Source organism: Gigantopelta aegis, chromosome 10 (assembly GCF_016097555.1).
Source record: "Gigantopelta aegis isolate Gae_Host chromosome 10, Gae_host_genome, whole genome shotgun sequence".
Taxonomy (NCBI): domain Eukaryota; kingdom Metazoa; phylum Mollusca; class Gastropoda; order Neomphalida; family Peltospiridae; genus Gigantopelta; species Gigantopelta aegis.
In genome coordinates this window covers 40227224-40250431 of record NC_054708.1, presented here as the reverse complement: position 1 = coordinate 40250431, position 23208 = coordinate 40227224, and the positions used below count along the sequence as shown (strand labels likewise).

Here is a 23208-nt window from a genome sequence, read left to right as displayed (position 1 = left end):
ATTTATAAATACATAAAATAAAGTTCATTTTGAATCAGTAAGTGAATGAATGAATGAATGTTTAACGACACCCCAGCACGAAAAATACATCGGCTATTGGGTGTCAAACTATGGTAATGCAAACAAATAAAGTGATGATCAACATCAATATAACAATTCAAGATTTAACTGAAAACAGTGTAAAGAACTGTGCAAAAATACAAATATCACAGATAGATACTGACTTTTACTAAAAAAATTCAATTGTGCTGTGTTGGCCATTCTCAAAGAGAATGTTACACCCCTGCACCACGGTGAGGTTACAGCATGCGCAGGGGCATACAGAGTAGGTTAACAAGGGTACTATGAATGAATGAATGAATGAATGTTAATAAAATAAATTGGGTAAAAAAGAATTAAGAGTCAATCCTGTTTTTTCTAGGTCGGGTCGGTTTCCTGAAATACACATTTTTTATACTCCTTATTTGAATGAATGAATGAATGTTTAATGACACCCCAGCACGAAAAATACATCGGCTATTGGGTGTCAAACTATGGTAATGCAAACAAATAAGGTGATGATCAACATCAATATAAAAACTCAAGATTTAAATTACAACAGTGTAAAGAACTGTACAAAAATACAAATATCACAGATAGATACTGACTTTTACTCAAAATTTCAATTTGTGCTGTATTGGCCATTCTCAAAGAGACTGTTACACCCCTGCACCACGGTGAGGTTACAGCACGCGCAGGGAGAAAAAAACGAACTATGATATTCATATCCCAATATTTGGTGATTTTCATTGTTGGTAAAACGATCAAATATATTATCAAATTAGCTGTCACAATCAGCTATCGATCCCTGAAAATGACCGCGATGTGCCACTATTGTTGTTAAGCGAAAATACTTGCTGAAAACCGCCTTTTTCAACTCAAAATTACAAGCTATTTTCAAATGAAAAACAAAAACCTAAATATACAGGAAGCTGAGTGTCGTGTGCAAAATGGGGGGAAATATGAATTAGGGAATTCACTGTATACAGTATGTCTGGCAAGATATCTCGCTTGCAGTAGTCAGAAGGTTCAGAAATGAATTTTGTTTAGAGTTAACCAAAAAAAAAAATCAAAAAAAAAAAAAAAATCTGATTGTTCCTGCTAACTGGGGGCAGCCATTTTCTTTTGTTTTCATTGCATACGGAATTCTAGCTTGGTGCGAAGTGACTGTCATTTATGACAACGCACTTAGCTTTCATCAACCTGACGAAATTTAACTAAATATATTTCAGTTTGCATTAATAGAACAAAATGGGGTTATAGTATTTTTCTCTCTTAAAAAATCCAAAGAAAAAAATGCATATTATTAGGCCTATTGGTAGGGTACGTTCAAGCAAAAACTACCACTCAGGGCTAGCTCTGTCACGCGCCAAATTCACCAATTGTGAATTTTAAACACAAATGGGCGAATTTTATTTTAATTTGGCGAAAGAATTTCATGTAATGTGAAAGAATTTCATGTAATAATTGATTGTTGAAAATAATGGTGGGTTTCTGCAATATTTGGTGTTCATTAGATAATTTGGTGAACATTTCTATATACCCAGAGCTACCGTACGTTGGAGCTATGTAATTGGTCAGTTTTCTGATTTTAGATCTATAGGAAAGTCTACTTAATCAAGGGTTTTACAGAATTATTTACAGTAATGAAGCAGGACGGCTGATAATATTCATTGTCATTTTAGGGATGGCCGGTTATCCCACAATACCCTGTGATCTTAATAAAACAGGCACATTTTTTTGTGTCTTTACACCTTGACTGGTGACCTTCCAAATATAAACCTGCAAATCAGGAACCACAGAAAGAAAAGACCAATTAACTAAGAAAATACTCCGATTATCATTTCAATATGTGGGTTAATGTATGGACAAAACATAATACAGTTATTTTGACACTTTGACAGTGGTGGTTTATTTTGTATTGAAAAATAATATATACTTATTGCTGGCTTACTGGGATGGATATTATTACAGAACATCAGGTACATTTGTTTCTTCAGCTGTAAGACTAATTCCTGACATGACACGTTAAAGGGACATTCCTGAGTTTGTTGCATTGTAAGATGTTTCCGACTAATAAAATATTTCTACGATTTAATCATTAAACTTATATATTAAATATATTGTCTTGTTTAGAATATCAATGTCTGTATATTCAATGTGCTTTTGGTTGTCTTAATATTTGTAAGAAGCCCAAACTGGATGTTGTCTTCAAATAATTTGGTACGTACGAACAAAAATATTTTATGAAATTTAACCTAGTATAAATATTAGAACGATCAGAAACACGTTTAATATACAGCCACTAATATTTTATGCAGTAAAATATATTTGATATGTAATTACAATAGTTAAAATTGCAGCAAACTCAGGAATGTCCCTTTAAGTATTACGTAATCACTGGATTATAAGATTATACTTGTTAATATTAAGCAATACTGTGCATTATATATCGTTGAATATGCATACCAGTCCAAAAGCCTTGCACAAGCATTCCTTTAAAATCTGTCTTAAAATATAATATTAAAATTTTTATCGGTTCAGCTTTATAAAAGATGAGTCCGCTTATACATCGTACCAACTTTTTTGTACACGGTACTGAGGGGTAAAATAAGGGGTAGGTCTATTTGCAGTTGACTAACACACAAGGATATACAGCTTTCAATTCTTTTTTGGTTGGTCTTTTGCTGTTGTTTTTGGAAGGATGGAGGGTGGAGTTGCACAGCCTCCCCCCTTTCATTTCACTCAGCGGAAACATTGATTATCTGTTTGTGTTATCTATTTTTGGTGGAAATTTCACATGCACTTTGGGTGGTGTGTGTCTGGTACACAGCAAGTACCATTGTCTGTCTCACTGTAATGACATTTATTAGTCAAATGCCAACTGTCAAATGTAGGTGGCCTATCATATCTCGTTTGACATACTTTCACTGGGAAATTTGACAGGTGATTTATTTAATTTCTTAATGTGATTATTGCTGGGTCCTCCATTTGTCGTGCCCCCCCCCCCCCCCAGCAATGGGGTGAAGTTTACTATGGTTATATACTGAAATGCATTTAAACTGTTATTTCTTTGATTTTTCCAAAACTACTTAACCAATTTTAAACAAATTTTGTAGGGAGCTTTCTTAAGGGGTGGGGCCAAAGTGAAATTGTTTGCTGTAATGGAAATGGAAATAGGTTGTTTTGAAAACATGTTATATTTAATAAAAATTTTAATATATGTGTAGTTATATTTTTTATAATAGATATTTTGTAACAGGTTATGAATTTAGTGACTATAGTAATTTTACACCATATTTTAAAATTGATTTTTAATAACATTGCTATTATTTAGATTTGTAATTAATTATTAAATTGAAACTATTATTATAATATATAGTACTTATATTGAGAAGTCATGAGTAAAAAATATTAACTAATATTAATTTCCAAAGTATAGTGTGTTAGACTATTTCAAAACTGCATTGTTTTCTTGTTCTTAATTATGAGATTGCTAGTTGAACATTTAATTGTCCTTCATGTCAGAAAACAGAAAACAAATTGTATTAGTCATTTAAAACTAAAAGAATAATAATTTGTCTACTGACAGTGCAAGCCCTGCCCTATAACATTTGTATGATTACCGTATATCGCTGTGTATTAGCCGACTCCATGCATTAGCCGACCCCCTAGTTTCACCCTCCAAATCGGCTTTAAAATTATCGACCTTGTATATAAGCCGACCCCCCTATATAAAACTAACCAAGTCAGATGTCTGTGTGGTCTCTACAAAATGACAAAGTACATCTGCTTTCAAACGTCATTTGTCACAGCAAACTTATCCGGAAGCAGTAGCCGATTTCTATTTATAGAAACGGTGTCCGGTTAATTTATTTCTCGTAAAATATAAGTACCAAGATAGCGAAATATACCTAAACATTCTTGATTGCAGCCACACGTTAAAAACACAGTGACTGTTTGCATTGTTGATTGTGCTAATCGGTCTTTTCATTACTAGTCGGCTATACCCTACCATACCCAACCACCCGTGTCGATTAATCCCAAGCCGACAAACAAAACAAATGAAGCTGGAACAATTAACGTGTTCACCGGTTTAGTAAGCAGTTTTGTAATGACACGTGACCTGCGAAGTTTTCCGAAATTGTTTTGATCGGTCACCATTTATTGTTGTTTAAACAGATAAATATTACTAAATAACTTTTAAACACCAACATTTATTAAAGATGAACATATATATACAATTTTAATATCTTTTATTTGTAATAGCTTGTGTTAAAATGCAATATTAAACCTTTATGAAAGCGGAAATGCAGAGCACAATAATGACAATAGATCGAGTCGAGCCGTGACGTCACTATTCTAACTTTACATTTCCAATAAAATGTTGACTCCTTAGATAAGCCGACCCCAGCCTTTGACTTGATAAATTTTGTATCAAAAAGTCGGCTAATACACAGCGATATACGGTACATGTACATGTACTTACTTAGTTCTTGCATTTATGTAGTAGGTTGGTTTGGGCTCATAAATATTCTCTTATATACTATATATGTATTATACCAGAATGTGACATTAGTAAGATTGTTAAAAGAACCCTCACATGTATAATTTGTTCCTTTTCTTTAACCAAATTACCACCTTCAAAACAGAGTTGTCTACCTTCATTTAAATTTTAAAAAAAGAACATATAAACAACTTTTTCTTTTTCACTTTTATACTTTTTACTTTGAAAGATATAGTTAATTAAAAAGTATATTTTAAAATTAAAATGTCCAATAATAAATTATATTTGTATTGAATGCAGTAAAAATTCATTTACTTGGGTAGTTTTGTTATTGTTATTACAGCTGTCTTATTTGATAGAAATTATCTGTCAGTGTTTTAGGTTTGTCATATTACTGAAATCTTGCAACATGAGTTATTCCCCTCATTACAGCTGAAAAAGATCTGCTGCCAAATGGTTGTCATGGTTACTGCATTACGGTGTTATTTCCTTTGGGAAGGCTATCTTATGTAAATGATATTACTTGTTCAACATGTTGAGCAGTTTTTGATGGTTTCATGATTTGTCTAGCTACAAAATTATTAGCGAGTGGGCTACTTAATGATACTAGTACGTGTGTATTCTTATTCTTCTTCTTTTCTTGTGTGATATCGTTTATGTGAAAACATTGGTGTTGCTTAGGTAAGTGTAATTGATTTGATATGTTTGCAATTGAGTACAGACTTGTTTCTTGTGTGATATCGTTTATGTGAAAACATTGGTGTTGCTTAGGTAAGTGTAATTGATTTGATGTGTTTGCAATTGAGTACAGACTTTTTTCTCAAATTCTATGGTACATGTAAAAACAGATTTTGAAAGTACTTCATGGATTCAGTTACTTAGTACATGCATAATTAATGTTTATCAAGGATTCGAACAAATAGATGTTAACATTTCAGAAGTTTATATGAGGAAGTAAAGTCATTAAGCTGTGTCTTAAAAATATATGTATCTAAAATATATATTTTGAATATTTTGCCTATCTCTTCCATTTCACAGATAAGATTTGATCTTTACATGTAAATATGTGTATTGTAATTAAACTTTTAGGCATTGATTGATGTTAGGGGTGCTAACGATATGGTCAAAACCGTATTGCAATATAACTTGACGTGATTGTTACATTTCCTGTCATCACCAATTAATAAAATGATGGGTTTTTGTTTGTTTGTTTGTTTGTTTGCCTATTTGAAGTCAATTAAGATACAAGGAAAAAATAGCGTGTAAAAATTGTGATACACAAAACTGTACCGCAGTTCGTATCGAGCTGATCAATTATCGCGGGATACCCGTTTATTGTTGCAGCACTACTTGATGTACATGTAGACAGTTTATTAGTGTCTATAACTTTTGGCAAATTACATACATAATTTGCTTTTCATGGTATTTATTAGCCCTCTACCAGTCCAACCGAAAGGTACTGTTCTGTCTGTCTGTCGGCCTGCCTGTCTGTCCCACACATAGTTTTTCAAACTTTTCACAATGCCTCGCGATATTGAGCTGAAATTTTGTGTATAGATGTATCATATACTGTTATAGATCAAGTTTGACTTTCATGTCGATTAACCCTTTTTTCCACAGTTATGGCCCTTGAACTTATTTTTTTTAGACCTTTTTACGCGATGCCTCAAGATAATAATTAATATGATTATTGTTATTATTATTATTATTATAATTAGTAAGAAGGCCTCAGGGGAGAATAGTCTTGAACTAATTGAACTACCTTCTATAAATAAAGATTTTATTATTATTATTATTATTATATTGAGTGTAAATTTTGTGTTTAGCTTTATCATGTATTGGTGGAGATAAAGTTTGACTTTCATTGCGATTTACCCTTTTTTCACATGGGTATGGCCCTTGCTGTAAATAAAATGTGTATTTGTTTTCAAATTACATACACTGATAGGCTGATGATTATTCACTGTAACTGGCCCAGTCACTGTTGATCAGTGATAACAACCTTTGTGTGATTGTTTTGTCAGTTATTAACTGAACACACAACATGCTATTAATTCAACTTATTTAATTTTAAAATGTTTTCCGGGAATATGCCAAATAATATTATGTTGGACCGGTCTACTTAATTTTTTTAACTACATTTTTATTCCTTTAACCTACATATTAATAAAATAAATTGGGTAAAAAAGAATTAAGAGTCAATCCTGTTTTTTCTAGGTCGGGTCGGTTTCCTGAAATACACATTTTTTATACTCCTTATTTGAATGAATGAATGAATGTTTAATGACACCCCAGCACGAAAAATACATCGGCTATTGGGTGTCAAACTATGGTAATGCAAATAAATAAAGTGATGATCAACATCAATATAAAAATTCAAGGTTTAAACAAAAACAGTGTAAAGAACTGCGCAAAAATACAAATACAAATATCACAGAATTTTACGAACACCGAATTTTACTCTAAACTTCAATTTGTGCTGTATTGGCCATTCTCAAAGAGAATGTTACACCCCTGCACCACGGTGAGGTTACAGCACGCGCAGGGGACTCCTTATTTACTCCTTAAAGGGACAGACCCTAGTTTTTAAACACTAAAGCATATTTGTCACTATTAAAAAAGTTTATGAGAACTGAAATCAAACATTACTTATATTTTATTGATTAGATAATCCATTTTCATACAACTGAAGTGGTTTTGGTCATCCTGGTTCCTGGTGTTTCTAATACCACAAATTTATGCATTTTTCATATTTTTAAAAATGGACATGTGTCTGAGAAATAACAGTTATGGAATCGAGTTTTAGTCTATTTTTAACGATATTTCACCATTTCAACATCATAGACTCTTGTTTCACTCTCTTGTAACATTATCCAAATGTGTTACAGGTTTTTAACTTAACCTTTAGACTACTGGATTAATTTTGAACAAAAACCACGTTGAGTGGGTACAAGTTTATAATTTTTACTCACATATATTCACTTAAATGTTTCATAAATACATGAAATAAAGTTCATATATGAATCGGTAAGTATTATTTTTGTGTCTTTTTTTGTAATTTTTATTATTTTAGATCGGCTAATGGTGATTAAAATTAGGCAAAAAATCGAAAAAGTTGCGTTTACTTACGGGCATTTGTGGCCAGCTGTCCAGTATTTATGTCCATTATTCCCGATAACAGTGGTTTTCTGACCAGAATTTGTTTTAAAACCCGAACTACGATTCATATTGCAATATTTGGTAATTTTCGTTGTTGGTAAAACGATCAAATTTATTATCAAATTAGCTGTTACAATCAGTTATCGATCCCTGAAAATTACCGCGACGTGCCGCCATTGTTGTCAAGCGAAAATACTTGCCGAAAACCACTTTTTGAACTCAAAATTTCAAGGTATTTTCAATTGAAAAAATCAAAACAAAAACCACCATTTTGAAAAAAAATCTTTTTTCTTTAATTATATTTCCGTTTCGGTGAGTGTCGTGTGCAAAACGGCGGGAAATATGAATTGGGGAATGCACTGTATACAGTGTACAGTATATCGACTGACGTGACGTCGGGCGAGATATCTCGCCTGTAGTAGTCAGAAGGTTAACCAGGCCTTTAATGGTCACACCATATTTTTCACTATCAATAGGTTATTTGTATGTCTCAAAAAAAAAATCTTCTTCAGATTGTATATTAAGGTTGGTTCCTGTTCATTCTCACAATCGGCCGGAGGAGGGGGATGTAGTTCAGGAAAGTTCCTTTGAAAACTTTCTCTTGTGGCTCCAAGCTACACCGCAGGTGGGACTTGTGTCTCAGCCATTGTCTCCAGCCGTGTTCGCTGTTTTACCAGCTGGGCCAATGCCTGATCATTTTGGCGATGCGGGGGTGACGCACATTTTGCTTTATTCTTGGGTTTTTTTGGTGGGGGGTGGGGGGGGGGGGGGGGTAGGGGGTTTTTCTCTTCTTTTTTTTTTAAACACTATCTTACCGTATCATGTTTTACATTTAAAGCTTTATAGCCCATGAATGGCGGGACATAGCCCAGTGGTAAAGCATTCAGTTGATGCATGGTCGGTTTGGGATCGATCTCTGTCAGTGGGCCCATTGGGCTATTTCTCGTTCCTGTCAGTGCACCAGGACTGGTACATCAAAGGCTGTGGTATACGCTATCCTGTCTGTGGGATGGTTCTTATAAAAGATCCCTTGCTACTATTGGAAATATTGTACCAGGTTTCCTCTCTATGACGGTGTCATAATGACCATGTTTGACATCCAGTAGCTGATGATTAATAAATCAATGTGCTCTAGTTGTGTCGTTAAACAAAAACAAACAAACAAACATTTGGTATGACCTTTGACTGAAATATTTTGTATTTCGTACGGTCTTTGCCAAAAATAATAAATTTGTATACATGTACAAAATAATGTGAGACAAATTATATAGAGATACATATACTACAAAACATTACAATATCCATATATAGGCAAGATCTTGCATAATCAGTGTGACTCGTGTTACCTGACTTGCGTTAAATATTTCCCATAACTAATAAAGTACACTTGAGCTCACAAATATGATGTATTTGTAACTTTGTGTTGTTGTAAAACTGAAGTTTGGTTACAGGAGAGTATGTCTTTGACCAAACTTGGCATTAAACCTTCAATGTCTAAATATTAGAAGTAATTTTTGGTCCCAAATTTGAATCTGTGAATTGAATCAATTTGTTTTACCATCTTCTAGGGATTGAAAATATAAACCCTGATTCTTGCAAAAGGTTAATAGTTTTGCAGGAAGCCTTAAAAAAGACACTAATGTCTTGCATACATGCAACTCCAAATTGAAGCTTTTTTGGACAGTTAGAAACCATGAAACCCAAAATGACAATGGTGGTTTACAGTGAAGTGTTGCTTAAATTTTTTTACTGATTTGTTGGGAGTGTAAAATATTTCATCAGGTTTAGCTGGCCATTTCCAGTTTTTGCCAGCAGGTATATATATATATGCACTTTCCCAAAGACAGGACAGTACATACCACAGCCTTTGATAAATCAGTTGTGGAGCACTGGCTGGTCGGGAAAGAAAAAACAATGGGTCCACCGAGGTGGCTCGATCCTATGACCGAAATTGTTACGTTAAATTGGCATGTATGCAGGCTTATCTGTTCTGGTACATTACTGCATTGGCCTCAGTTATTTACCTTACATTGGTCAAAATGTGAAAGAGTAAACAGCCCCATTGGTTTCCTTAATTTCCCTTTCTTCCAGTTCAACTTTGTTTACATGGTTCCTAAGTATTAATTACACTATTCTTTTACTTTAAAACTTCGTGGATGATGTTGGATAAAAATATTTTGTTTCTGCTTAATGAGCATGTGGTTTCATAAACAAACAGGAAGTGATATGAATTTTGGGAGAAATTATCACAGTGACCTCTTAGATAAATCTCTGAAACTAATTTAAAGGTTATCATGATTAAAAAATTTAAAAGAAAACCATAACATTCAGTAAAATCATTGTAACTCTATCCCATTTTTGTGTGTGACTCGTGTTACATGTGACTGGCATTACAGATACTCCCATGCCTAATATTGTATCAGAGAAAGAGAGACAGTCCTGTTGTTGATGTCTTTTTCTTAAGTAAGGACAGGGGATGCAGATATACCTTTGGCAGTTCAATTCTACCAGGGTCTTCAGTGTGGTAAGAAAAAAGGGACTTTTTTGTGACTCGCGTTACAGGATTTTTAATGCTTGGTTAAAGAGACTGCCATGAAAAAAATAGATTAGACAATGAAGTTTTATGACCAAAAATGTGAAGAATAAAGCCCAACAAAATTATATCAACAGTGAAATGTAGAGGGTATTTGAACACTGGGCTGTAGGGGCCAACAATAATGTGCTACCTGGAATGAAGAAAACAAGAGCTTTCTATGTATCAAGTTTGAAAGGTGGGATTTCTATGAATGCAGTGTACAGCCATAGAAAATAGGTGTTTTCCTGCAACTACAACTTATTTCCTGTCAAATAAATTGCACACTCAATGAAAATTCAATTAAAAAATATTAAGCCATTTTCACTGTTGGCATAGAAATGCCCGGATTATGAGTTCCAAGTAGCAACTTTTGAATCTTAATTGGGAAACTGTTGTGTCGTAATTTGGGAAAAAGTTTGGTATTGGATTTTGAATTTACGTGGGAATGGGGCTGGTGACCGGCCCCAGAATGTATGGTAGATTATACCCTGGGTTCTGTCGGTCGTCATGGAGGGGTATCGGATCTCCTTTTCTTTGGTTCCCCCTCTCACTTCTTCTCTCCAGATGCTTCCGATGCCATTGTTCAACGAGCGGGTTCTGGTGGAAACAATGATTGTCAAGTTTCTCGGCAAAGGTGCCATCCACCAGGTGGATTTGGACTCCCAGGGGTTTTACTCCCATTTGTTCTTTGCCCAAAAGAAAAATGGCGAATGGAGGCCGATTTTCAACCTCAAGCCCCTGAATGTGTTAGTGGTCATTCCTTCCATGAAGATGGAGATGATGCAGTCGGTCCAGGCTATACTCCAGGTTGGGGAATGGGCTCTGTCTGAAGGACGCCTACCTGCATGTTCCGATTCATTAGGATTTTAGGAAGTACTTGCACTTCCTATTCAATGGCAAAGTTTACGAGTTTCGAGTGCTGCCCTTCTGATTGCCCATGAGTCCTTGCACCTTTACTTGCATAGTCAAGGCTGTGGTAGGCAGTGTGCATTTGTTGGACATGTGCAACTACTTGGACGACTGGTTGATTCCAGCTTCGTCTCAGCAGGCATGTCTGGCAGGCGTGAGTCTGGTCATTGACATGATATTTTGCTTGGGATTTATTCCCAACTGGGTAAAGTCTGAGCTGGTGCCAACTCAGGTATTCACGTATCTCGGAGTTGTCTTCAACCTTGTGGAGGCATCCGTTTGACCAATGGATTCACGCCTCCACAATTTCACGGCACTGGCTCAGCATCTTTCGCAGGAGCAGTGCATTTCAGTGCATACACAGTACGGGTTGTTGGGACAGCTTGAGTCACTAGCCCATTGAATGTGTGGTTCAGACAATTCAAGATACCTCTCCAGTGGCATCTCTCACATGTGTGGGATGACCGCTGTTGGGATACATTGATCTCAAAGTGCCTTGTTGACAAGTGCTTTTCCCAAGTTGTTTCCTTACACCCTCTGGCTCCGGAGTTGGTCACTGTTCACTGATGCGTTCCTAGAGGGGTACAGTGTGCATCTTGTTGACTGACATTTGTCAGGTGTGTGGACTGCCTTCGAAAGGAGCCTCCATATCAATCTGTTGGAGATGGAAGCTCTTTGTCGGAAAGTGTTAGTCAAGCTTGCCTCCAGTTCTAGAGCATTATTCGACATTGTCAAATTTTGTTGAGGTGCGACAAGAATTCTGCAGTGGAGGAGATGACTCAGGTTGTATAGCATGGTTGTTGTACCATAAGTAAGTATGAATAATAATAAAAATTAGAAACAAATTTTCTAAATTTGACTAAAATTAGTTAGACAATAATAAACATCATTGATGACTGCAGAATGATGTAGTAAAAGGCTGGAGATAGTTAATTATGCATAATTGGTAGTTTTTATGTTTTTTTGCAGGTGTTCAAACCTATTGTTGACAAGGTTGGATTATCACACACAAAAAAGAAACCTGTTGAATTTCTATTAGACAGAGATCTGAGTCTTGTGGATGATAAAGAACTGTCATATTACCAGGTAAATAAGATTTTTTATAAAGTTTACAGGTTGATTGTTATTATTAGCACTAACTACATTTCCTGTTAAAAAACAACCACACACACAATATCTAAGCAGACTGGCTGGTTGGTCTGGTTCTGGACTTGTGTGACTAATTAAGTAAATAGAATGATATTTTTCATCAAATGTTCACTTTTTTAAACCATCATTCTGCTGTATGTTGATTATGTTTTGCAATGATGTTGCTTGAATTTGAGTGGGTTTGTTGTTACACGAGCTTGGCAAATTGTTTTGACATTGCATTACAAAAATAATACATCACACCTCTTTGCTCCAAATAGCCGTTATGTTTTCCTGAATTATGGACCGTTGACATAATTCAATTATTTTTACAAAACATCAGTAATAAGTGGGTTATGGTAGTTATGTAGATAGTTAAATAAAGTACTTTTAACGACAAATCAAATGTATTTATCCAGCAATCACATTGGCAAGATATGATGACTAGATAAATCTCTATATTTTCGGTCACTGACCAAAAATATAGGTCATGTGACATAAGCCCGACTCAACTCGAGTATTTCAGAGTAGATTTTCAAAAAACATACTCTTTAAATCATTTGTTGAAGTGCAGTAAATACAAATAACTTTAAGTTTTGCGATAACAACACAATTTATTTTATTTATCTAATTTATGAATTAGAGTTTAGAAACGCTTTTTTAATGTGACAGAATGTAGCTAGCGTCTTACAATAATGACGTCGTGCCTCTTGCATGACGTCATACGGCAAAAGCCTTGCTAGGTTGACAATACGCGATTTGCGTACACAAAACTGGAATGTATAATGATATTCCTGTAGGATTGCAGGATAAAAGAAATAACTGGTTACTGTCTTAAAATATCGGCTTTATCCTGCTCACGTCGAATGGCAAATGCAGCTCGGCAGAGCCTCGCTGCATTCGCCATTCTAACCGTCGCAGAATAAAGCCGATATCTTAACCCTTATCCTGCCGCATTCTTTTTGCTAAATTTAAAGAATTTTCACCTGTTCTACATTTCTAGTAATTTTATTAAAGAGACATACCCTAGTTTTTAAACATTAACATATATTTTTGACTATTATAACCATTTTTGACAACTTAAATCATACTTTACTTAAATTTTATTGTTTAGATTATCAATTTCTGTACGTTCGAAGTGTTTTTGGTCATCCTGGTGTTTTTAATATCACAAAATGCATTTCTCATATTTTAAAAAATGCACGTGTATCTGAGGAGTAACAGTTATGGAGTCGAGTTTTCGTCTATTTTTAGAGGGTATTTCACCATTTCAAAGTCACAGACTCAGGTTTCACTCAATTGTAACTTTATCCAAATGTGTTACAGGTTTGTATATTAACTGAACTTAGTGTTAATTTTCACGGGTTGAAACTAGGGTATGTCCCTTTAAAATCCATGGGCATTTTAACATGAAATTACACCCATATATACTATAATGATCCACCTACGTAATGATAGCATTTTGTAGATGGTTATTTTATTTATGTTACCATGGCAACAGCTGCAAATTTCAATATACAATTTTTTCATTAATAATTAAGAAAACATGAATAAAACACTACTATTTTTCTTTTAATTTAAGTGTATGCTGTGATTTATTAAGCATAGTGATTGATTTAAAGAAAAAAATTAAGCAGACTGCCATTTTTTTCAGAATAATAGGGTGCAATGCACATACTGTCATCAACACTTTTTTGTAAATTATGAAGATAATGTCCAACATTAACTATTATACATTTTTAGTAATATTATTAAAATCAGTTGACATTTCAGCATGAAATTACACACACATATACTAAGAATATCCACCTATGTAACGCTAACATTTTATAGTCTGTTATATTATTGCAACAGCTGCAAATTTCAATATACCATATTTTCATTAATAATTATGAAAACTTAATTAAAAACTAATATTTTTCTTTTAATTTAAGTCTATGCTGTGATTTATTAACCATACTGCTTGATGTAAAGAAAAAATTAAGTCGACAACCGCAGTTTTTCTGAAAAATAGGCTCAGATGCGCATTCGGCTATCAACACATTTTTTGTAAATTATGAACATAATTTCCAACATTAACTATTATACATTTCTGGTAATATTATTAAAATCAGTTGACATTTCAGCATGAAATTATACACATATATATACTAAGAATATCCACCTATGTAACGCTAACATTTTATAATCAGTTATATTATTTATGTTACCATGGCAACAGCTGCAACTTTTAATATACCATTTTTTATTAATAATTATGTAAACTTTAATTTAAAATTAATATTTTGCTTTTCATTTAAGTCTGTGGTGTGATCTATTAACCATACTACTCGATTTAGAAAAAGAATTAAGTAGACAGCCAATTTTGTTTTTGAATAATAGGGTCAAATGCACATACGCATTTTTGTAACTTGTGGAAATTGTGTCCAACATTACATAGATACTGAAAATATGTATACTGTCTATATTACTTTATATAGCTTTGTCAAATGACACAAGATTTTCAAAAAGGTATATGCCCTTTCACTTCCTGTAATTTTCAAATGAATATTATTAATTCTTTTACCATGGTAACCAATGCAAAAAGAGAAACCGTTTCCCATATGAAATGTTTTAAATTAATTTATTTGAATACAAATCACTGTATAATGATGTAATAATACGCTCCCAGCTGTTTACAAGAGAAGTGTGAAAATTGTGAATATATGTTACCAAGGTAACCAATGCATAACAGAAAACAAATTTCAAAAAAAATATCATTTTCAAGGACTGAGAAAAAACAATGTATAGTGACATAATTGTACTATGCCTGTAGAAAAGATATATGAAGCTTATTAATTCTGTTACCATGGTAACCAGTTCAAAACTATATATTACCATGGTACCCAGATCGAAACTGTTACCATGGTAACCAATGCAAACTATAGTTACCATGGTAAGGTATGTAAAACTGGAAACTATTTGCTGTGTGCATACAACTTTTGGGTCATAAGGTCAAAAGTAAAGGACACCAGTAATCAATAATTTGAGGGTACTTGGAAACTCCAGATCATAACTGCCGCTACTAGGTGGCTATGCCTATTACTATGGGGTTTGGAATCTTTTGAAATTGGACACTGCATTTCATGTACAAACTTTAAGCAGCTATCTTACTATAATCGTTCTAAAAATTATTAAAACGTATCCATTCATTCCCAAGATTTTAGGGTACATAATTTTACCCTTCACCCTCTGGCAGAAACCCTGAACACTGATATTAGAATAATAGAAATAGTAAAAAGTATTTTATGCATTTCAGTAATTTATTGTGACACAAGATACTTGCAATAGTGCTTCACACGGTCACAAATGTAAAAAAAAGATGTAAAATTCACCTAAAAAATGTTTTAAACCTAAAGAAACAAACGTCAACATGTGAGCCCTAATTAAATATGTACCGTATACATAATGTGTATCCAGTGTTGAACACTTATGCATGATACAAAATAGATCTAAATGGTCACCTGAGTAAATTGCTGACCACAACTACCAAACACATGGAGTGTGGGGCACCCATTTTCCTTGGGAGATTAAAATGACCAAATTTATGGTTTTGGGTTTTCCAAATAAATTTGGTTGGAAATGGTCTAGTATTTCTGAAGACATAATAGTTTAAATGCATTTGTCTATATGATAGATGGTTTAATGAATTTGTCTCCTACCTGAGGCGAGGGGGGACAGGAGACACAACATTAACGAAATTCGTAAAATTTATATTTTTATGGTATTCCTGGACACGACAATTGGCTTAATTTCCCCCTATCTGTGCCCCACCCTTAGGAGAGGGGTAGAATGACCAAATTCACAAAGAAATGGGTCACAGATATGCAATTTCTATATAACTATTGTGAACTCCATCCCCACCTAGGGGACATTCACAAGTTATATACACTGGTCATCTATTTGCCTTTATATATTATTATCCAGGTATAGCATTTCGGGCAAATGAGCTGGCCTAAAACCTTTTCACGATGTATTTCCATCATTTTACTCTGACACAATATTAGCTGTAATCCATGTAAAAATATGTAGTGATTCATTTGCAACCCTATATAGCTATTCAGGGCTGTAACTAGGATTTAAACAATGAACCAATGAGCATGGAAGGTGCAAGACACCATTTTGCAGTCATTTCTGGGAGGTTAAATACTTAAAACATCAGTATCAATAAACTTTTTCTATTATTTTAACAACAACAACACACACACACACACACACACACACAATGCATTCCTCTCACACCAGGGGCGAGATGCAGCCCAGTAGTAAAGCGCAGTTGGTTTGGGATTGATTCCCTTCGGCGGGTTCACTGGGCTATATCTCGTTCCAGCCAGTGCTCCATGACTGGTATATCAAAGGCTTTGATATGTACTATCCTGTCTTTGGGATGGTGTACGGTATATAAAAGATGCCTTGCTACTAATGAAAAAATTTAGGGTTTTTTCTCTCTAAGACTACTAGTAGTTAATAGTCTAAAACTCCTTAAACGGTTAAGAAGAGAATTTTCTTTAAGTTTCTATAATGCTTTCCGGATTTTAATTATTTTTTTTTGCCCCCCCCCCCCCCCCCCCCCCCCCTCCAACCTCCAACCTCCAAGCTAGCTACGGCCCTGATGCCGCTTCATTTTTTTTCATTTTGGGCCCTGTCACTTAGGCCCTTGCAGAGGGAGGTTGGAATGTGTTTATGTGTGGCACAAAATTAAGTTGGAACTGATTAAGAACTTTTTGAGAAGTCAAAAACATGAAACGTTTATGCGTGACACACACTAGTCCGAGCGGACGTAGAAAATGTGCTCCCTACCGCCATAGGTCACTTGAGATGTCACAAAAGTAAATCCTGAATACATTATTATCGGAATCATGAATTTATATTTGTGAAACTTCTTCTGACATGTTTATTGAGGGAGTGAAAGAAGAAGAAATCACTGGCAGTTGGTCCCGCGAAGTATTTTATCTGGGTCAAACTAAACTTTGATGTTTTTGCGATTTTTCTTTGATATTTTTATTAACAATATAGGATCGTTTTATGATTTGTGATTATTACATCCTGAATACAACATTTTATTTGCATTAAATATTTGTTTAACGATTTTTGAGACAAAAATAATGTTTCGGGCCGTTGCCTACACAACAGTGTCTGCCCTGCTAAAGTACGTGGCATTTTGTTTTGTTTTTTTGTTATTTAAAAAAAAAAAAGTATCACCATATTTTTAAAATAAAAAACGTGATTACTTACTCTGAATCTATTGTAAACCATTATCCTACTGTAATTTTCACATTTTATATAGGTCCATATAGTTACTGCACAATTTTTTGGGGGTGTTGCGTAAAACGAAAAAAGGACCGTGTCAGTGTTCTAAAAAAACGTTTGATAACTGTTGCATGGAAAAAAAAATTGGACCTCGCGGTGAGGGTGTGTATACCCCCGACGCATCCACACCAATTGGTACCTACAGGCCTGATGTACTAATTATAAGCGTACGAGATCCCGTTTTGTTTTGTAGGAGTGGGAGAGGGAGAAGGGCAGGCTAATTTGTGCCCGAATTAAACGAAGATACCACCAACTAAAAAACAACATTTATTAGTTTTAGCGTTACTGCCAACCAGCTATACATAATACAGGGTTTCAAACGAAGCACTACACAACTACAGTTTACCTCATGATGATTAATTTACATTTGCAGATGTGTGTGCAGGGAATGGGACGCCTGCCCCTACCCACCCACCCACCCACCCCCAGACGACCCTACCTAAAATCCCAGCACACATGCCTGATTTTTAAAAAATTGTCATCCACCATACAAACATAATTACAAAACGGTCACTGCTTATATACACTAACTTATTCATAAAAAGCCATGCACAGCACTTCTTCCCCCCCCCCCACACACACACACACACACACACAATCCTTGGATTCGCGACTGGTACAGTATAGTACATGCTTTAATCTATTTCAATAATAAAACAAAAAACCGTGGCGCCACATAATTATGTGTGACACGCAACAAGAATGTTTTGTGATTGGTTATTGAAAATAATGTAGGTCACGGTATTCCCCAGACTAGTTAAGAAGATATTCTTAACCTATTGTTTGTAATTCATTTAAAAAAAAATGAAAACAAATATATATCCACTCAGTAGTGGTTAATACCAATGTGAATGTAATATGTCATATTGAAAAGGAAAAAGGAAAAACTGGCAGAAAAACAACACAACAAAACAACGACGAACACCGAGCACATGTACGTATTCGATCATATAGTCGACATAACTGTTCAAGCAAACATACATGTAGCTAGTTAGAATATTGTCTGCTGTAGTATAAGTAACCACGTTGTAATTATTAATGAAAACAGTTAGCAGCACATGCAAGCAATGTATCCGACTGCTGTCAAATTGTATGCGGGAAATGTGCTGTCACATGACCTGTTGTTTATAAATAGAAATAGGGAAATGGCGCTTTTCGATGACTGTTTATGCCGTCGGATTACAACTATTTGATTGTGTTTGTACCTTTTTTTAGGCATTAAAAGTGATACTTGTTCTATTTTAATGCAACTGTCATAATGTAGTTCATTATGACAACTTTGTAGAGATAAAAGAAACCGCTACCAAAAAACAAGAAACCATAACAAACAATAGCACGCGCCATTTGACGGGTATTTTTTGTTTTAAAAAAACCCATAAGATGTACAACAACAATTTAGCAAATATTTGGATATGTCATTCTAAGACTATTTATTGATATTTTCTAAAAATGTCAACAATTAATTATGAAAACGATTTTTAAATGAAAACAATGCAAAGTGACGTCATTGTGATGACGCTTAACGTGTATACACGTCAACGGCAGGAAACGGGTTAAGACAGTAACCAGTTATTCCCTATATATTTTCAGATAATACTTTGTTAGGTCATTAATTAGGTCAACCATCTGTGACAGAGCACCTTTAACTCTTTAATAATGGTTGTCTCAAAGTGTGTTAGTCTATACAAATTGTGCTTAGTGGTAAAGCGCTCGCTTGGTGTGTGGTCGGTCTGGGATAAATCCCTGTCAATGGGCCCATTGGTCTATTTCTTGTTCTAGCCAATGCACCACGAATGGTACATCAAAGGTTGTGGTATGTGCTATCCTATCTATGGGATGGTGTATATAAAAGATCCCTTGCTACTAATGGAAAAATGTAGTGGGTTTTCTCTCTAAGACTATATGTCAACATTACTAAATGTTTGACATCTAATAGCCTATGATAAATGAATCAATGTGCTCTAGTTTTGTTTTGCTGCAAGACAAATATTTTGTTATTGCTGGAAACCCATTTGAGGCCATGTTGATTAATCTGGACAAGTCAGTAGTCTTACTTTAAATATCTGCTCTCCTTGTCTGCAATGTACTTGTTGTTGTTCTTCAGACCTGACTGTATAATCAATAAATATATTTGCAGCAGGACTGGCTACATCCTAAAATGTTCAGTTACCCACCGGGCAAGTCAAGTAACTCTCAAATTTCACTTGTCCACACAAAAATTAACTCCCACCAAAACATAAGCAGTTTAAATTAAAATTTAAACTGTACCTGTCAAACAGTTACACATTATACAAAGCACTTGTAAGCACTGTATTACTAAATATGTTTATTTCCTTTAATTTGTGAATGTTAAAAAACCAAATCAAATTGTTATCAGAATGAAGGAAAATTGGAAATGAGTTTATGTTGTTGTTGTTTTTAACTTTAACCCTTTATTTTAGAATGATCATTGAAAATATGCTACTTTGAGTTAATGATTTTACAGTGAATAACATTAATTTTCGTTGTTGTTTTTTGTTGGGTTGGGGGGAGGGTCATAACAAACGAGTGTACAAAAGAGATTTTTGTGGGTTTTTTCATATTAAAAAAGTATACACCTCTATTGTTAAGTTGAAGTTTACTTGTAGAATGCAGGACATTGCATTTGAGAACATTTAATTTTTCAAGAGGGAGTGTTTCCTCGCTTTTCCTTAGAAATTCCTGCATTTGGCATTCTCGATGAGTCCGACACACAGACTCAGTTGGAGACTGCTTAGATGCCCTTACAAATTTTCCTGCATGTGCGTCTACTCACTGTTCTTGAACATTTAGTCAATTAAATGTTAATTGCATGTACATTTAATACATCAATTTAATTGGAAAACAAATGCGAATATTTGCAGAAGGCACTAATGGTAACTGCCATGATTTCTGTTTTGTCAGGGTTTGCTGTTGGGTAGAAAGTTATTTTTTGTTTGTTTTGTTTAACGACACCACTAGAGTACATTGATTTATTAATTATTGGTTATTAGATGTCAAACATTTGGTAATTCTGGTTTTTATATTTGTTATACAAGTTACTGGTTTAAATTGCTATAAGCAGGCTCAAAATTGCTGACGGTGAGCATTTTGTGCATGGCAAACATATTTTAAAATAGCTATAGTATAGGTAACCAATTTTATTTTTTTGTCGAACACACCGGGTACCTCATTTATTTCCATAAGGTTACACATTTAGTATACATCGAGTTAATTACTAGATCAATTAACTAAGTCTAATTGAATAAATAAAAATTAATATATATAGGTTAAAAACCTATTTGGAAACATGAATATGATATTGTGTATGATATAAAAGAGAGTGGGACATAGCCCAGAGGTAAAGTGCTTGCCTGATGTGTGTTTGTTTTAGGATCGAACACATTGGGCTATTTCTTGCTCGTTCCAGTGCACCATGACTAGTATACCAAATGCCATGGCATATGCTATCCTGTCTTTTAAAAGATTGTTTTGTTCAATGACACCACTAGAGCACATTGATTTATTAATCATCGGCTATTGAATGTCTGTGAGATGATGCATATATAATAAAAGATCCCTTGCTACTAATGAAAAATGTAGCGGGTTTCATCTCTAAGACAATACGTCAAAAATTACCAAATGATTTATAAATCAATGTGTTCTAGTGGTGTCATTAAACAAAAACAAACGTTAATGATATAAAAGTAATAATAATTATAATTAATAGTTAATTTAAAAATGTTAATTTTACAATAATATTTGTAATTCAAAGGCATCCAAGCAAGTTCCAACAAATTCTTAATCCAACCCAGAGTAATATACTGACAGCCATAGAAAACGCAGCACCAAATCAAGTGTCATTAAATCAGTGAAAGTAGCAAGCAAATTCTATTCAGGCACTGTATTACAAAAAAGATACTGCAAAGAGATGACAAAGTCCAAGAGGTTGGTAGCATCCTTTAATTTTCATTAACCAGCACTTATTGTGCGTGGGGTACCAAACAGAATTTCTGGTTATGTGGTACAAAATGTCAATATCGGGTGTGGCTACCATAGGCATCCAATATGGCAGCACAGTGACGTCTCATGGAGCAGATTACCCTCCTGATAAAGGCCTGGGGGATCTGATGCTACATGCTAACTAAATTTGCCTCCATTTGCTGAAGAATGTAAACAAGGGCTTGTAGCCAGAGTAATCGTCCCATTGCATCCCAAACATGTTCTATAGGTCGGGTGACAGAGATGGCCATGGATGAACATTGATGTGTTGCTGGTTCATATAGGCCATGGTGAGTCTAGCCATGTGATGCCTGGCGTTATCATGTTGTAACGTCTATAGATGAGGGTTAGCTGCCATGTGGGGCATGATGTGGCTTTGGAAGACCTCGTTTCTGTACGTTTGGGCATTGCAACGTCCTCGGAAGATGTGAATTTCTGTCCTACTTTGCATGCTGATTCTTCCCCATATCATCACACTACCACCACCTGAGCGATTCACCTCATGGACACAACAGTTGGCGTATCTTTCACCACTTCACCGCCACACCCGCATCCACCTATCGGTATAGCTGAGATGAAATTTGGATCCATCTGTAAAGAGGATCTGTCCCCAGTGGCGTTGTATCCATCAACAATGCGTTCAAGCCCACTGAATTTGCTGTTGTTGATGCCGCTGTATCAGGATGTGTCCAACGTAGGGTCTTCTTGGTTGCAGACCCTGCTCCCGTAGTCGGCGTTGTATGGTCTGTTGGCTGATGGGACCGTTTGGGCATGGCTGCTTGTTGAAATCTGTTGCGCAGGTGAGACAGGTAAATTTGCTGGTCTTGGTAGTGGGTAATGACACGTTGTGAACCAGGGCAGAGTCGATTACATTGGGTGCCAGTTTGTCGTAGGCGATGTTGCAGTCTCACAATCGTAGAGTTGTGGCAATTGAATCTACGGGCCACTTCCCTCGCCGACAAGCCGGCTCTAAGACATTCTATGGCTCGTTCCCTCTCAATGCCAGAAAGTTGTGGCATCGTGAACGTCGTTGCATTAACCTAAGGTCGATCACAACATGTGAATCTGATAACTCAACTTTCTGGCTTTATAGCTGTAGAACTGGTACTGTAAAGTTCCAGTGGCATGACTTGCATGTGCATTTGAAGATTTTCAAGAATTCTGCTCCCGAACAATACATGCTTCAGCACGTGTACAAAATACAGTTTGACGTGACTTTACATTCCATTGTATTCATTCTACCCTATATTTCAGACCGCATCTCCACAATTCAAACAATGAGCAAAATTAATGAGTGCTGCGTTTTCTATGGCTGTCAGTATATTTGTTTTTTCTAGTGACCAGTAGGAGATATTAGAGTTGTAAAATTTGAAAGTATCTGTTTTGAGTATATTTTGGTGTGGGTGGGGAGCTTTTTAGGTCACCTGAGCCAAAATTAATTTGTGAATTCAGTCATCACACACACACACACACACACACACACACACACACCAGGGGCCTGAGGTGCACGTGTTAAATTTACTCAGATGTAATGTACCATTAC

General features: G+C 35.0%; 1 protein-coding gene across 2 annotated transcripts in view; it reads left to right on the top strand.

The window, feature by feature from the left end:
• LOC121382781 (lysine-specific demethylase 3B-like) overlaps positions 1 to 23208 on the top strand; it is a 152578-nt gene that overhangs the window by 33541 nt on the left and 95829 nt on the right. For both annotated transcript variants that reach the window (XM_041512380.1, XM_041512379.1), the window contains exon 3: positions 12159 to 12275. In XM_041512380.1, coding sequence (XP_041368314.1) covers positions 12159 to 12275 — 117 coding nt within the window. The remainder of the gene's footprint in view (positions 1 to 12158; positions 12276 to 23208) is intronic.